At 51.7% G+C, this 16,279-nt stretch overlaps 1 protein-coding gene across 2 annotated transcripts in view; it reads left to right on the top strand.

The window, feature by feature from the left end:
• The first annotated feature begins 288 nt into the window (after window positions 1-288).
• The window catches only part of TMTC4 (transmembrane O-mannosyltransferase targeting cadherins 4), a 56,553-nt gene continuing 40,562 nt past the window's right edge, over window positions 289-16,279 (top strand). For both annotated transcript variants that reach the window (XM_055542963.1, XM_055542964.1), the window contains exons 1-4: window positions 289-417; window positions 6,868-7,083; window positions 10,908-11,023; window positions 12,615-12,831. In XM_055542963.1, coding sequence (XP_055398938.1) covers window positions 6,922-7,083; window positions 10,908-11,023; window positions 12,615-12,831 — 495 coding nt within the window. In that variant the 5' untranslated portion in view covers window positions 289-417; window positions 6,868-6,921. The remainder of the gene's footprint in view (window positions 418-6,867; window positions 7,084-10,907; window positions 11,024-12,614; window positions 12,832-16,279) is intronic.

Below are 16,279 nucleotides of genomic sequence, written 5' to 3'. Positions count from 1 at the left end.
CCGGGGCTCCACGCCCAGGACTCCGCTTCCTCCTCTGGCGCTGAGTCCGCCTCTCAGTCCCTGGCGGCTCCCTGCGCCACGGTTCGCGCCCCTGGCCTGACGTCACCGGCGTGTCCGCCAATGAGCTCGAGAGGGACCGGCGGCGCCCGCGAAAGTGACGGCAGGTATAGCCAATGGCCGCGAGGAGAGGGCGGGCCGAGGCGGCGGGGATGTGAGGGGGGCGTCCGCGCGCGTGGGGAGCTGTGGGCCGTGCGGGCGAGCGCGCGGCGCGGGCGCCGCGGGGCGGGGGAACGCGGCGGGGGGCGGGGGCGCGGCGCGCGCTGCCCCTCCCCCTGTCCAGCTCGGGGCAGGCTCCCGTAGCCGCCGGACTGCCCGTGTCCGCCGGGGAGATGCGGCCGCCGCTCGGGCTCCTTGCAGGTAACACGCGGGGCGGCCCCTGCAGGGCTGAGGGCACCGCGGCTGGGCAAGCGGAGTTGGGCGCCGAGCGGACGCGGGCGGTCCCCACTGCCCGCCGCGCCCCGAGCCCCGGCAGTCCGAGCCGGGCCCGGCGGCGGCGCGGCTGAAGGAGTTGGCTCCGGGACCTGGGCTGCGGCCGGGGCCGGGGTCACGGCGGATGCGGGCCCTGGAGCCGTGCGCCCGGGTGTCAGCGGCACGGGACAAAGGGCGCGGCGTGGAGGGGGCGCGCTCACCGCCGCTCCGGCAGCGCAGGCTCCCCGTCGACCCAGGGCGCACGGGCGCCTCTGGCGCGTCCCCCGGAGCGGACACCTGGCCGCGGGCCCCCGCGCCACCCGCCAGCTGGCCGCCGCGCAAGCGATGGCTGGGCGCAGCCGGACCGCCTGGCCGCCCGCCCAGGGGTAAAGGCGGCGCCCTGGCCGCGCCGCGAGTGCCAGCCTCCCCGCGGTGGCTGCCCGGCCGAGCGGCGTGCCCTGGGCCGGGGCGCCCGGGGCCACTACCGAGCTGCCCCTTCCCTGCGCCGGGCTTGGAGTTTGGGGAAGCCGAACGGGTGGCACAGCCGCCTCCTCACCTCCTGCGAACTCCGCGGGGCTTCTCGTCTTGTTGATGTTGTGTCTGTAGGCTGTGCGTATTTTCTTCCTTCTTTTTTTAACCGCACACAAAAGAAAGGAGGAGTTAGAGGAACGAGCTAGCCAGAGCCCCGTGAGTCATCCCACGCTGCTCTTTCTCTTGGAGCGCAGATGGATGGGGAGTGTTTCTTGAGAAACAGTTAACAGAGGACTCACAGGGTCCCCCCCCCCCCGTCCCCTCAGCCCCGACCGTGCCTGGGGCGCCCCAGAGGGAGGTGGGGTGAAGTATCACCCGCTGACTTCGATGGGAAAATGACTACAAGCTAGCAAGCTGGAAACTTTCTGGGACAGTGGAACTGGGAATGTCGAACCTCCCGCAGTCATTCTTACTGTCGGCAGGCATGGCTCTCGCGCGTTACTGAATCAAGAAACCGAGAAGGTGATCCGAAGAGGAAGCTACTCGGAGTAGCATTGTGTTCAGCGCTGCGTGGGGGGAGGGCGGGAGAGATGAGTCTCCAGTGCCTTGGGGGCCCCAAGAGAGGAGCAGCCAGCTCTCCAGGTGCTAGGTCAGGAACGGTTGTGTTCTTTATTCTGGTTTCCAAACGCACTCTCATCTTGGGCTGGCAAAGGGCAACCGGTGTGTGAATGGATCAATACTGATGAGCTGGAAAGGCCAGTCTGAGGCCAGAAGGCCCTTCAGTGCAGCTGGAAGAATATTTTTTAGTAGGTGTTCACTGCTGATTTTTCCAGGGATCGTGTAGGTTTGATCTGCATCTGTCAGCCCCTTACTGCAGTCCAGGCTGCTGTGTCAGGCGTCACCGAGTCCCCAGGGTTCAGAGCTCAGTGACTGCTGTGTGTTTGTTTTTGAGGGATGGTGTGCCCTCTCTAAGGTCTCTTTGACCTTCTCATTGACGATTGATTGATGGGTTTTAACCCCCTGAAAATAGAAGCTTGGTATAAGGAGTTTGAGATATTGAAAATAAAGAGGCTTGTGCTTCAGTTCCCAATCTAACTACATACAGGCGCCAGTGAATTCTCAACACAGTAGGGGTAAGCACAGGAGTGGGACAGGAATCCCATCAACAGTGTGGTCACTGGTAGAGCTAACTGGAGCCCTGCATGGGCTGAACCTGAGGCCATGATATTGCTCCTTTCTTCTCTGTCCATGAGGCAAACTTCCATGGCTCAGGAGCCAGGGCTCGCAGGCAGGACATCCCCTGGGGAAGACGAATGGGGTAATGCCGCCCAGGGCCCATCCAGAGAGAGAAACAGAACATGCCCCTTTTCCTGGTTCATGCTGCTGTTTAGTCGCTCAGTCGTTTCTGACTCTTTGAGACCCCATGGACTACAACCCACCAGGCTCCTCTGGTCCATGGGATTTCCCAGGCAAGAATACTGGATTGCCATTTTCCTTCTCCTGGTACAAAAAGACGGAAGGGCCCCATCTCCCTCCAGGTGCCACTTCATGCTGGCAGGGCTTCTTGTACCTCAGCTTCTAGCCTGCCTGCGATCCTTGCAGAAAAAAAGTCCATCTACTGTTGGAGGAGGAGGATTAATGTGTTCAGCTAAGTGGTTTATGCAGGACATACAGATGCCTGGTTACAGAGCCAATGCCCTGGGTCTGCCCAAAAGAAGGGTGCCCTTCTCTCAATTGCATCAGGTTACCTGATGGGCTACTGCTGGCCTTGGTTGGCTAGCCTATCCTCAAGAATAAAAGTTGACAGCAACGTGTTGTTCAGTGACTCAGTCGTCTCCAACTCTTTGCGACACCATGGACTGCAGCACGCCAGGCTTCCCTGTCCTTCACTGTCTCCTGGAGTTTGCTCAAACTTATGTGCATTCAGTCAGTGATGCTATCTGACCATCTCATCCTCTGCCTCCTGCTTCTCCTCTTGCCCTCGATCTTTCCCAGCATCAGGGTCTTTTCCGGTAGGTCAGATGTTTGCATCAGGTGGTCAAAATGCTGGAGCTTCAGCAACATGATGGCAACATGGGCGACCCCAAGAGAGGACGTCAACGACTAGGCACTGGGAACTAATCAGAATAATGAAGTGACGTGAAAGTCACTCAGTTGTATCTGACTCTTTGGGACCCCGTGGACTATACAGTCCATGGAATTCTCCAGGCCAGAATACCGGAATGGATAGCCTTTCCCTTCTCCAGGGGATCTTCCCAACCCAGGGATCGAACCCAGGTTTCCCACATTGTAGGCTGATTCTTTACCAGCTTAGCCACAAGGAAAGCCCAATAATAACAGTAGTGGGAACCAATTGTTTCCATATATGCATTCGTTTAATCCTTAGTACAACCTCCTGGTACCCTATGGTGCTGATGAGGAATGCATCCTTGGAAACACCAGGCAACTCAAGGTCATGTAGGCAGCAAGTTCAAGTCTGTCTGCCTGCAGGGCCTGTGCTGTTAACCACTGGGCTAGACTAAGGTTCCTGACGCACTGTAGCAGAATTGCATTTGCTGATCCACAGTATTTTCTGGGCTACCTTACTCTGCCCATTAGCAATCAGGCCTTAAATGGGAAGGGCATTTGTGAGTGTCCTTGAGGGCAGCAGAGAAGTGGGGATCTTGGACCAGGGAAGGGAAGCAGCAATGAAGAGGGAAGAGTCAGCCAGGATGGGGAGCAGGGCAGAGTCTAGGCTCCCTGGTGTCCCTGCCAGAGGGGGAACCCTTCTGAGATGGGCTCATCCATCCTGTTGACCCCCCAAGAGTCCAGGCCTGGTCCCGATGTTCGGGTCTGTAGTCTGCCTTCCGTCTATCTCAGCAGCCCTTGCCTGAGTACCAAAAGCACTAGTGTGTGTTACAGATAATCTGAGATGAAAAGGGAGGCACAGCAACTAATGTTGTTGTTTGGTTGCTAAGTTGTGTCTGACTCTGCGACCCCATGGACTGAAGCACGCCGAGCTCCTCTGTCCTTCACCATCTCATGAGTTTGCTCAGATTCTTATCCTTTGAGTTGATGATGCCATCCAACCATCTCATCCTCTGCCACAGCAACTAATTCAGGAGCACAAATTAGTTCCTGATGCAGTACTCTTCCTAGAGGGCCATTTGAACCTCAGAGATCCACTTGTAAAATACCAGCATCATCAACTCAATGGCTATGAGTTTGCACAAACAGGAGATGGTGAAGGACAGGGAAGCCTGGCATGCTGCAGTCCATGGGGTCGCAAAGAGTCAGACACATCTGAGCAACTGAACAACAAACTCAAATATGTGGGCCTGAAGCAGACAACATGAAGACCAGTTAATGGACCATCTGTCAGCTCACAGCTCCATTTCACATTTAAAATTGATATGAAACTAATATAAACCATTTGCTTTCCTTCATATTCACTTTCTGAACCAAAGGACTCTTGTATTCCCTCCGTATGACGTCAGGGTAGCTTCCTAACTGTTCAGTCTTTTTTCACTTGTTGTAGCAGGAGTAACTTCTGGAGCTCAAATACAGACACAGTGTTTGGGGCCTGCGTGGTGACCTCTATGTGTTTGCAGCTGTAATTTGGATTTGACCAGCGGTTTATCCTTTCAGTGAAAAAGGAGGGTGGGGGGAGTGCCACATAGTGACTGGAATATTCCCCCTGTACTTGCTGAAAGCATGACTTACAAATGGGTTACCTCAGGTGGAGAAGCTTGAGGGCCCAGCACCGCGAGAGCTGCAAAGCCCTTCCTCTCTGGGGGGTAAACCCGGCCTCTTCCCAGGCCTGGACAGGAGCAGTGCTGCCATAGAAGAGAGGGCCCCCTTGACTGTTGTTGGATCCTCAGCACGTTCACTCAGACAGAGGGCTGCAGAAAAGAGGCCCGTGGCGTCCAGTGCCCCGTGGGCTGACTTCTCATTGATTCCATCATCTGGGGTATTCCCTGGAAGACCTGGAAACAAATACAGGTTCAAACTCATGTTGACCTTACTGTGTGGGTACATTTATATGCAGATTATTTTCTGTAGTAAAGACCTCAGTACTTTAAAAAAAAAAAATTGATAAAACAAAATTGAAGGGGGCGTGAGTTTGATCCCTGGTCAGGAAGCTTAAGATCCCACATGCCACGCATGGAGCCAAAAAAAAAAACAAACAAGACTACATGGTCTGTGGTTAGTTGAGTCCCTGGATGGCAAGGAACTGCAGATACAAACTTATATAAGCTCTACATAGATTTTCAACAGCGAGGAGGGTCAGTGCCCCTAACCACCGAGTTGTTCAGGGGTCATCTGTACGTCTAAAGTGACTCCCAGTCAAAGGGCCTGAAATTTTCTTCCATCTCAGTGTGAAGGAGTGGAGCTGCTCCCTTAGTAGGGAAGACGAGAGTCTTGCTTATTACCAGTCAACCAGACGCTCCAGGGGATTCTCAAATTATTCTCAAATGAATGTGCTTTCTTCTTCCTTGAAGAAAGTGCTTGTAATAACAGTTAACCTTCCTTTGACATCCATTAAACCCAGTGCTTCTAAGCACTTTCGGTGGGTGTCCTGCTTAACCTTCATGACAACCATGTTAGGTGGGTATCATCCCCATTTCAGAGGTGAGGAGACTGAGGCCCAGAGAGGTGAAGTAACTTGGCCAAAGTCAGGTAGGATTAGACCTAGACAAGATCCTGGTAAAACCAAGGAGGGTGCCTACTGAAGGTGTGGTGGGCATGGGGACAGATACAATGTGATGGGGAGGGGAGGTGGTTTCATAATTGGTGAATTCCAGGTTAGGAAGCTCTTAGGCAACTGCTGGGAAGTTCTTTTGCTTTGCTGAGTGCACAGGACGTGAACTCAAAGATAGGCAGCACACGCAAGGCCACCGAAGTAAGAAATGGCAAGGCCGGGAGACAGTATTTCATTTTAATGTTTTGCCTATTTGAAAGAAAAGCTAAAATAAGTGTCTTTATAACTTGACTCCCTCACCAACATTGGAGGTCATGTCCTCGCCTAGAAGAGGACCCCCCACTCTCCTTTAGGACACAGCCTAACAATGCTGTCCCCAGCATCAGTCTGCAATGAGCCCTCCTTGCTCTATCCCCTGGGTGGGAACCATGGCTGTGTGCCTGCCACCTCACCTCTGTTAAACTTCTTTCTCCCAGATTTTCATTGAATGGGCTGGAGTGTTTGTGTTCTGCAGAGAGACCATAAGCTCTCTCTTCACAGTCAGGACCATGCTTCACATGCACACACAAACACACACAATTTTTGTGCTAAGACTCCACAATGAATATGCATTTTTTTCTTGATTGCAAGAAGCAAGATGGTAACTTTTTTTTTAACTTTGTAAACTGGTTCAAGGACTATAAAAATGATCTGCCTTATGGGGCTGATAAACATAGGATTCCCTTAAATCAGTGTTTCTCAGGGATAATCCAGCATCAGAAATCCAAAGACTCCTGACGTGGTCGGCCGCATCTGGGCCCAGGAGAAGCTCCCTGTGCCCAAGGTGACGGTTCTGCCCACTTGAGTTTTGAAAGCACACTTTAAAGGTGTTTAGGATCACACCCTATAAACTCACAGTATAAATAAATAATTGACCGCCTCGCTCTTTTTCACTTGGGGTAAACATGCCTACTGTGTGTGTGCGTGTATGCTAAGTCGCTTCCGTCGTGTCCAACTCTTGGCAACCCAGTGGACTGCAGCCCTCCAGGCTCCTCTGTCCATGGGATTCTCCAGGCAAGAATACTGGAGTGGGTTGCCATGCCTTCCTTCAAGGGATCTTCCTGACCCAGATCGAACCTGTGTCTCTTACTTCTCCTGTACTGGCAGGCGGGTTTTTTACCACGAGCGCCACTTGGGAAGCCCGCCTACTCTATAAACCTGCTACCAAGGCGTTGATGAGTATTGATTTCGTGTCACTTATCTCGCAGGTTTCTAGCCAGCAGAATGCTGGACCCAGAGGCCGGCAGGGCGCAGCTGTCAGGATGGCCGAGTGGGACGCCAGTCTGGACCATGTCATCCCATCCTCTCTGCTTCCTCCCTTCTGGGCGAAGTTCCTCGTGGGTTTTGCTTCCCTCGTGTGTTTTGCCTGGAGCTACGATGGAGACTTTGTCTTTGATGACTCTGAAGCCATTGTTAACAATAAGGTCCGTATCTTGATGTCTGTCTGGTAAACTGGCTTGCCTGCATCTCAGTAACGATCTGCATCAGTTATTTTCTATGGCCGTGGTCCTCATCCTCTCTAACACCAGGGACCAGCTTCGTGGAAGACAAGTTTTTTCCTCGGACTGGGGCGGCAGGGGAATGGTTTCAGGATGATTCAAATGCATTATATTTACTGTCCATTTTATTTCTATGATTAGTACATCAGCCCCACCTCAGCTCACCAGGCACTAGATCCCAGAGGTTGGGGACCCCTGCTCCACTGAACTTTGGCTGAGCCTTTATCTGAGCCCCCATCGTGCTCCAGATTTCCCATCTTTTTTTAGAGAGCATCTCCTTGATTTAGGGCCCCTTTTATTGCTGGCAGCAGGATCTCCCAGCCTTGCCTAACCTCAGGCTTTGCCCTGGCTGGGTTCCCTGCATGAGGTCCCAGCCCATGCACATATCAGAGAGACCGTTCTTCTAACATGACAAGGCCACAGTATTGCAGAGCCTTGCAGGCTATTTCAGGTTTTGTGAGAAAATTTTACAGAACTCTAGGCCAGAAGGATGCCCCCATCAGACACACACACACACACACACCGTGCATTTGCATACACACACACACACACACACCCCTGCTGCAGTGATGGGCAAGTCTGATCCCCCACTGGAAGGTGTGTCCTTGGCTGTAGGCAGTGAGCCGGCCCCTTCTGTGTCCTTCACTGGGAGCATCAGGACATCCTGCTGACAGTTGCGGATGAGCTGGAGTTTGCTGCCCGAGGAGACTGCAGTCCCTGCTCGTTTCGTCCCTGTTTGTGTCATGTGTGGAGACTCAGATTTGCTGAATTTGCAAAACCCCAGCCAGTTCTGCTCACCAGTGGGTGCAGGGGAAATGATATTCTTTTTCAGTCTCTGACTATAGAGGTAGGGAAGAAGAAATCGGTTTGTGGGAAGGGAAGAAAAGGTTTTCATTGAGCTAAAAGAAAATCCGAACAAGAAACTTGGAGGCAGAGAGAGCCCAGAGGAGAAAGAATGTGGAAAGAGCGTAGTTAGAACCTTTGTGATGGGAAATGGCTACCCTTTCCAGTATTCTTGCCTGGAAAATCCTATGGACAGAGGAGCCTGGCGGGCTGCAGTCCATGGGGTCGCAAGAGTCGGCCACAACTTAGTGACTAAAGCAAACCAATCCCTACTCAGCCGATGTTCTGTGTCTGCCTTAAGGGGCCAAGAGAACCTGAAGGAGTTCACTCCTCTCTCTTTCTCTAGTAGATACAATCGTGGCATCTCTTTGTAGCACTTAACACTCTGCAAATTTTGAAGTCATAGATTTTCCCGAATGTGGAGAAAGCCATTTTCCTATTAAAAGTGTTGAGGAAAATTCTCTGTGCAAGGAACGTGTGTTAGGTGGGGGTGGAGGGGAGGGGGTGAGGGGTAAGAAGGGGACTGTTTGGCAGACATTTCATTTGTAACATCCTGTAAATGATTTGCTCCATTTCCACGGCACAGACTTCAGTCCTGCGTTTATTTTGAATCCAGGTTCTTCACTTGTAATTTCCCTCAAGTTTATCCAGCAGTTTTACTACAGATATTTCTGTTTCAGTCCTTTTTGCAACAGCGCTTAGGAGCAAAAGAAGTGTGTTAGCTCTGAGCAACGGTGTCACACGGGTGGCTTAATAGCTATTTTCCAGCGGGATACGTGGCTTAATAGCGCTTTCCAGTGAGGACATGTGACTGTGCCTTTATTTTTTTGGCTAAGCTGGGTCTTCATTGCTGTGCAGGCTTTTCTGTAGTTGTGGAGAGCAGTGGCTACTCTCTATTTGTGCTGCTCAGGCTTCTCACTGCCATGGCTTTTCCTGTTGGGAAACACGGGCTCCAGGGCACATGGACTCCGTCATTGCTGCACGTGGGCTCAGGAGTTGTGGTGTGCGGGCTTAGCTGCCTCGCAGCATGTGGGATCTTCCTGGACCAGGGATCCAACCTGTGTCTCCTTCATTGGCAGGCAGATTCTTAACCACTGGACCACCAGACAAGTCTGCCTTTATCATTATTATTTTTTAATTACATTTGCTGAGAGTTTCTTGGCTCTGCCACTCCCAGAGGATGTATGAAGTGTCAACCCTGGACGCTCGTTGGAGAGCTCTGGTGAGCGAAGCAGGGAGACACGGACCATGTCCTGCGTGAGATGCCCGGGACGAGGTTGTGCTTCTCTCTCCTTCTGGGAGCGAGGGCAGATGAAGCGCTCTGACCCCGTGCGTTGTCTTGGCAGCGTTTTCTGGAGTGTTACACTGTGCCCCTTTGTTCGCTTGCGAGCCTGCTCTTCTCCCCTTCCCTGTCTACTGACAGGCCCTCCTCTGTGCATCGGCACTGTGCCTGCAGTAAGTGAAACAGGCTGTGCCTGGAGTTGCTTGGTGTTAAAGGCTGTTTTCCAGCTGCTTCCTTGTAGTGTTGAGTTGTTCGTGGAGATGATGATTTTCTTTGAGACAGTGGAGTCAGCAAGCATTTGAGACACAGCACATCTTTTCTAGGAATCATTAGGAGGAAAAATTGACCTTTCTTCCTGTGGCGCTGTGTGAGGGCTACACCCAATCAAATATTTAGAGCTTTGTTGGTGTTTGTTTTCTGCTCAAACGGAGGGAAAGATCCTTTGCTTCTCCCTCCACAGCTGAGCAGGTAGTTCTGGGACAACGTAAAAGTACATGACTTCCAATGGGGTAATGGAGTAAACGGAGTTAGTAGGTGGATCGCACGACCCTCATGAAATAGCGACTTGACTCTTAGAGGCGGGTGTGTGCACTCAAGGCCCCTGAAGCTGATACCCACCGGAAGTGAAATTCACCCACAAAGTGGTTGTCAGGTCACCGGCTTGCCTCTGTCCCACGTCGTCAAGCTTTTCCCTTTGCGTCATTAAGCACCAAAGGCTTCCCAGGTGGCACTAGTCATAAAGATCCCACCTGCCAATACAGGAGACACAGGAGACGTGGGTTCCATACCTGGGTCAGGAAGATCCCCTGGAGGAGGAAATGGCAACCCACTCCAGTATTCTTGCCTGGAGAATCCCATGGACAGAGGAGCCTGGCGGGCTACAGTCCATGAGATCACCATAGAGTCGGACACGGCTTAGTGGCTAAACAGCAGCCTTACATATTGGCTGTGAGAGAGGGTGATAGTGACCTCATTTAGCTGCTTGGTCCATTTGTTCATTTTGCATGGATCAAACACCTTCTGTGCACTCCCCCCAAACACGGGGTTGCCCAGGCCTGGAGGAGCCCCAGCGCAGTGGGGCAGATAGCATCACGTGACTGTAAACCTCCCGGGAAACAGGCACTGTGAAGAAAGGTCGAGGATGCTCTGGGCCCCCCAGGAAAAGAATTGCATCAATTCCGGAACGTCGTAGCCCAGTGGCTGAAATATGACGAGCGGGAGGAGCTGAGCTCTGGGGAGCTGAGGGGTGACCATCCGGGCACAGACCCGTCTTGGGGCAGGTGGCAGCAGGGGCCATTTGGGGACCAGAGACCAGGAGCAGAGCCAGCGTCTGGGAGACGTGCCAGCGGAGTGCAGCTGAGGGGCCAGAGCACCCCCAACTGTGGTGTCCCCGTAGAATGTCGGCTTGGTCCTGGAAGGGGTGGGGCTCTCGTAGTGGGTGGGAGAGGTCACTTGGAGAGCGCACAGAGCAGGGCACAGTGGAGCCCCGAGGAGACCCGGCTGGTGCTGGGTGTGAGGGTGCTCGTGGCTGGACCCAGGACTGGTGGGAGACATGGGGAAGAGAGGGCTTCCACCCAGGGGGAGGGCACAGTCCCGACCCCGCCGTCTGCTGTGTTGCCCGCAGGACCTCCGCGCAGAGACGCCTCTGGGGGACCTGTGGCATCATGACTTCTGGGGCAGCCGGCTGAGCAGTAACACCAGCCACAAGTCCTACCGCCCCCTGACCGTGCTGACCTTCAGGTGAGGTGCCGCAGGACGGCCGTGGGGGAGGGGAAACCCGAGGCTTGTGCTTGGCATTGCACCAGGTGGGGTGTAACAAGGGGCCCCGGTCAGGGGTTCCGATGGACATACAAGCCGCGGTGTAGACACTGACCCAGGCAGCCACACAGAGGAGACCTGCCAGGCCCCCGGCAAGGCAAGGATGCTCTGACGAAGCGGTCCCTACTTTGCACAGTCCTCTCAGGTTGGACCCTTTGCAGCTTAAGCTGGAGGAAACAATATGTCAAAGCAACAGGTAGCCTCTAATTAAATTGTGTTTGCTTTCACTATATACAAAAAGTAAGTTATAAATCTTCCTCCTGTGAACCACATCAGGCTTCCCTGGTAACTCAGAGGTAAAGCATTCACCTGCAACACAGGAGACCCAGGTTCGATCCCTAAGTCAGGAAGATTCCCTGGAGAAGGCAATGGCTACCCACTCTAGTTTTCTTGGCTGGAGAATTCCATGGACAGAGGAGCCTGGCAGGTTCATGGGGTCACAAAATGTCAGACACGACTGAACGACTAATACTTCACTTCTGTGACCACATCAATATCCAAAAACAAAATGAAACTAAAGATGATCTCACCACCCCCCATGAATCAGGGAGCTGTTTGCATTAAATAGATTAATTGATCTCACAGAAGTTCCCATGCATAGCTGTTTCTCAGGTGTATTGGATAACCTATGTGTAAAGTAAAGTAAAGTGAAGTGAAGTCGTTCAGTCGTGTCCAACTCTTTGCGACCCCATGGACTGTAGCCTACCAGTCTCCTCTGTCCATGGGATTTTCCAGGCAATAGTACTGGAGTGGATTGCCATTTCCTTCTCCAGAACCTATGTGTAGATCCCTCAAAAGTGAAAGTGAAAGTCGCTCAGTTGTGTCTGACTCTTTGCGACCCCATGGACTATATATACTGTCCATGGGATTCTCCAGGCCAGAATACTGGAGTGGGAGCCTTTCCCTCCTCCAGGGGATCTTCCCAACCCAGGGATCAAACCCAGGTCTCCCGCATGGCAAGCAGATTCTTTACCAGCTGAGCCACAAAAAGAAGTATAGAAAGGATGAATCAGAACCACTCGTGGTTGAAAAAGAGACAAGAATCCTTGACAGGGAGGAAGTGCTTCCTTGTTCAGAAGGCTGGTGGACAGACTGTCAAGGGGTATTTTGGGGACGGGGAGCATAGACAAGTCACTTGCCCCTGCTTCCCTGTGGAGCAGCCTGCGTAACGTGTGGTCTGTTTTATCTTTCTGAAAGACAGCCTTGCCTTTATCGCACCTGAATAATTGTCTTTTTTTTTTTTTTTTTTGGCATTTCCTCTCCAAGTATTTTCTGTCCCAGTCCTCTGAGAGGTCCTTATCTCCCGTTTTCCCCTCTGCAGTTAATTACATTCTTAGCTCATCTTCACCCTTCTTAGCTTAACAGGCATTATTTATCTTCACGCTATTTTTATCAACTGCGCACACGCTCACCTCCTTCAGTATGTTCACACGCCAGCCTTTCCCTCCAGCCGGTTCGTGTTTTATTTCATGTGCTTCTGCATCTCTGCTGTGAATACCATCCTTCCCTGCAGGATGAACTACTATTTGTCGGGAGGCTTCCACCCCGTGAGCTTCCACGTCGTCAACATCGCCCTGCATGGCGGCGTCTGCGTGCTCCTGGTAGACGTCTTCTCCGTGCTGTTCGGGGGCCTGCAGTACACGAGCAAGGGCAGGAGGCTGAACCTGGCCCCCAGGTCGTCTCTGCTGGCCGCCCTGCTGTTTGCCGTGCACCCGGTGCACACCGAGTGTGTAAGTCCTGTCTGCCAGCTGTCTCTACACTCGTGTAAGATAGATGCGGTCCACACGTTGGTTTGTTCCCTAAAACAAGCTTCCCTTGGCTGATTGTATGGCTGTAGAGGGCTGTAGGCGGCCAGCTTTCAGACGCCCAGAGTGGTGATTTGTGGGGACAGCAGGTCCCCCTTAGGACAAACACAGGGTCCGCAATGGGCCGAGACTTCATAAAGACCACATGGTGTGATCTCTGGCGATACTGTCTGTGTCCCTTATTAGACCACACTGGGAAGGTGTGAATGGTGAACCTTGCCCAGCTTCTGGGTCTAAAGCCAGAGGCTGAGACTGCCTTGTTTTCCTGCAAAGGGGTCTGATGCAGTTTTCCTCTGTTAGCCGAGAGCTTTTGTGATTTCCAAAATACTTCCTTACACTTCATACGATCGTCACCAAAACGCTGTAGGTTCAGCTGGAGCAGCATAACAATTTCCACTTTACAGAAGAGGAAGCAGCCAGGGAGGACAAATTAGGGACTTAACCTAGGTCGGTCACATGGCCAAGGGGTATAGGGACAGAATTTAAGATCTGGTCATCTGAACCCCTGCCAGGGAGAGGTTGGTGTGCTGTGAGCTGAGCTGGTGGGTGGGTCCCCATGTCCTGCCGGGACCTACTCATGAATTCACCCCACCTTGCTTCTCATCTCCCATCCCTCCATTCCATGACAGCCATTCAAACTTAAATATTTGAGAAAAAGCTATTGGTCATTAAAAATTAGCATTCCTAAAACAAATCAGCTTCTGTTCACCTTTCCTTGTTTCTTGGCAAATAGGCAGTATTCAGTTTCATCCTATCAGTTCGGTTTAGTTCAGTTGCTCAGTTGTGTCCAACTCTTTTCAACCCCATGGACTGCATCATGCCAGGTCTTCCTGTCCATCACCAACTCCTGGAGTTTGCTCAAATTCATGTCCATTGAGTCGGTGATGCCATCCAACCATCTCATCCTCTGTCATCCCCTTCTCCTCCTGCCCTCAATCTACCCCAGCATCAGGGTCTTTTCAAATGAGTCAGCTCTTCACATGAGGTGGCCAAAGTATTGGAGTTTCAGCTTCAACATCAGTCCCTCCAGGACTGATCTCCTTTAGAATGGACTGGTTGGATCTCCTTGCAGTCCAAGGGAGTCTCAAAACTCTTCTCCAACACCACAGTTCAAAAGCATCAATTCTTCAGCACTCAGCTTGGTTTATAGTCCAACTCTCACATCCATACATGACCACTGGAAAAACCATAGCCTTGACTAGATGGACCTTTGTTGGCAAAGTAATGTCTCTGCTTTTTAATATGCTGTCTGGGTTCGTCATAATTTTCTTCCAAGGAGTAAGCATCTTTTAAATTCATGGCTGCAGTCACCATCTGCAGTGATTTTGGAGCCCAAAAAATAAAGTCTCTGGGCTTTGGGCTGGGTCCCCAGGGGAGGGAGGAGAGCTAACAGAGGGTGTTTCCTCGCCTCTTGTCCTTTTAGAGACCAGGATGTCGGCCCCAGGGGGTTCCCCAAGGACACTAGCGCCACTGCAAGATTTTCTTTCCTCGAGGCGTTGGTGAGGATTTCAGATTGCTTGAGTTCAGACTGCAGAGTGTCAGAGAGGGACGGCCAGGTGTCCTTACTACTCCTGCTCATCCAGTGAAGCCAGAGTTTATACTGAAGGAATCAGGTGGTGAAATACCACCCTCCCACCTCCCTTCCATCATTCCTTCTACGGCTCCCGTGCAAATTTGCCCAGTAGGGGAACGCCACCACCTTGTATGTTACGGATTCAGGGAATGGCGGTGACTTCTCCAGAAAACCCTGATGGGACTGTCTCAGGTTATTTGTAAGAAAAAAAAAAAAAAAGTCGTTATAAAAAGCTTTGCCTGAAAATACATATCAATGCAAATAACAGAAAAGAAAAAATCTCTTTGTACCCATGCACATTGGCCAAACAGTTAAACTCTGTACCTTCTTGGAATAGCCTTTAAAATTTTCTTCCTATAGAATCTCTCTGCCAAAAATTCACTGAAGGACTAGATACTCTGTACACTGAAACACCTGTCACACTTTTTGTTGAGACTTATTTTCTTCTTTAAATTACTTTTTATTGGAGTATAGTTGGTTAACAATTTTGCGTTAGTTTCCTGCTGTAGAGCAAGTGAATCAGTTATCCTTACACACACATCCCCTCTTTTTTGCCTTTCCTTCCCAGTTAGGTCCCCACTGAGCGCTGAGGAGAGTTCCCTGTGCAATACAGTAGGTTCTCATTAGTGCCATACTTTTTAAAACCTGTTTTTCTTCATGTCAGATGATGTAATGTACATTCCTTAAGACCTGGGAGTATCTTCACTTAGCCAAAGGCAGAATATTTGTTTTAAAAATGAGTTTATGATATTTAAAGTTCATTTTAGTGGAAGTCTTTTTTTTTTCCTTCCAGATTTGGATGATTTACAACATTATATGTTAGGGGGAGTCTTTAAATGTACCTCAGCCACTCAGATAGCAAGTGGTTTAGGCTGGCCTTTTTGCGCCCTACCCCTGGTATTTATCTAAGCCACTTCCCTCCCCTTCACTCAGTTCAGGAGGCCTTGTTCTCTGACCCTCCACGTTCCCAGCCCCTGCTTCCCCTACCCTCTTGCTCTCAGGACCTTGGATGCCCTTCTCTGAGTTGGCTTCTCTTACTGTCTCCTCTGAAAGGCCCTGGGATGCTGAACCATCCTCGGGCCCTGTGAAGAGCCGCAGCTGGTAGATGCTGCTCACACCCCTCTCTGGTCGTGATGGGAGGCCCATGGCACCAGCTGCTTCCTCCATCGCTGGCCGCGGAGCCGCAGAGCCCACACCTGCTTCTCCCTAAGCTGCCGTGTCCTTGGTCCGCTGCTCTGTCCCCCCGAATCCCCCCAACCATGTGTACCTGTCAGATTGACAGTGAACCAGCACCCACTGTGAGCTGGGCTCTGTCTGTGGGGTCTCATTGCATCCTCAATTTCACTGCATCTCTGAGCAAGTTACAGGCCAGAGGATTCCAGAAGTCTCATGATCTATTCACTGCCTTCATGAAGTAATCATTCCATTTACCCCTCCAGCACACTGGCCTCCTTGGCCCAGATCTGTTGAACCTTTATTTGTTTTTAGCTTCTTTCCCGGGAAGGTTTCTTCACGTGCCTGGCAGTCACAGGTGGGACTCAGCTGCCAGTCTTAGTGATCGCGTGCCCCTGCGTCAGGAGCTCGCCATCGGATGGGTGTTGCCTCGCCAGCATCGGGAGCCACGCTGGTTGGATGGAAACTGCTCCTAAAAGGCATTCCTTTTAGCTGTGGCTTGTACATGGACCTGGGTACAGAATGTAAATATAGTGGTTTTCACATTCATTGTGAAATGTACTCTCTTACCTCTGTTTGTAGGCTAGACTTTACTTTGGATCCAGCGTCACACTTCTCACTTTAAGA

The sequence above is a fragment of the Bubalus kerabau genome, chromosome 12 (genome assembly GCF_029407905.1).
Source record: "Bubalus kerabau isolate K-KA32 ecotype Philippines breed swamp buffalo chromosome 12, PCC_UOA_SB_1v2, whole genome shotgun sequence".
Classification (NCBI taxonomy): domain Eukaryota; kingdom Metazoa; phylum Chordata; class Mammalia; order Artiodactyla; family Bovidae; genus Bubalus; species Bubalus kerabau.
Note: the sequence above shows the minus strand (reverse complement) of the source record. Positions and strands in the feature narration are given on the sequence as shown.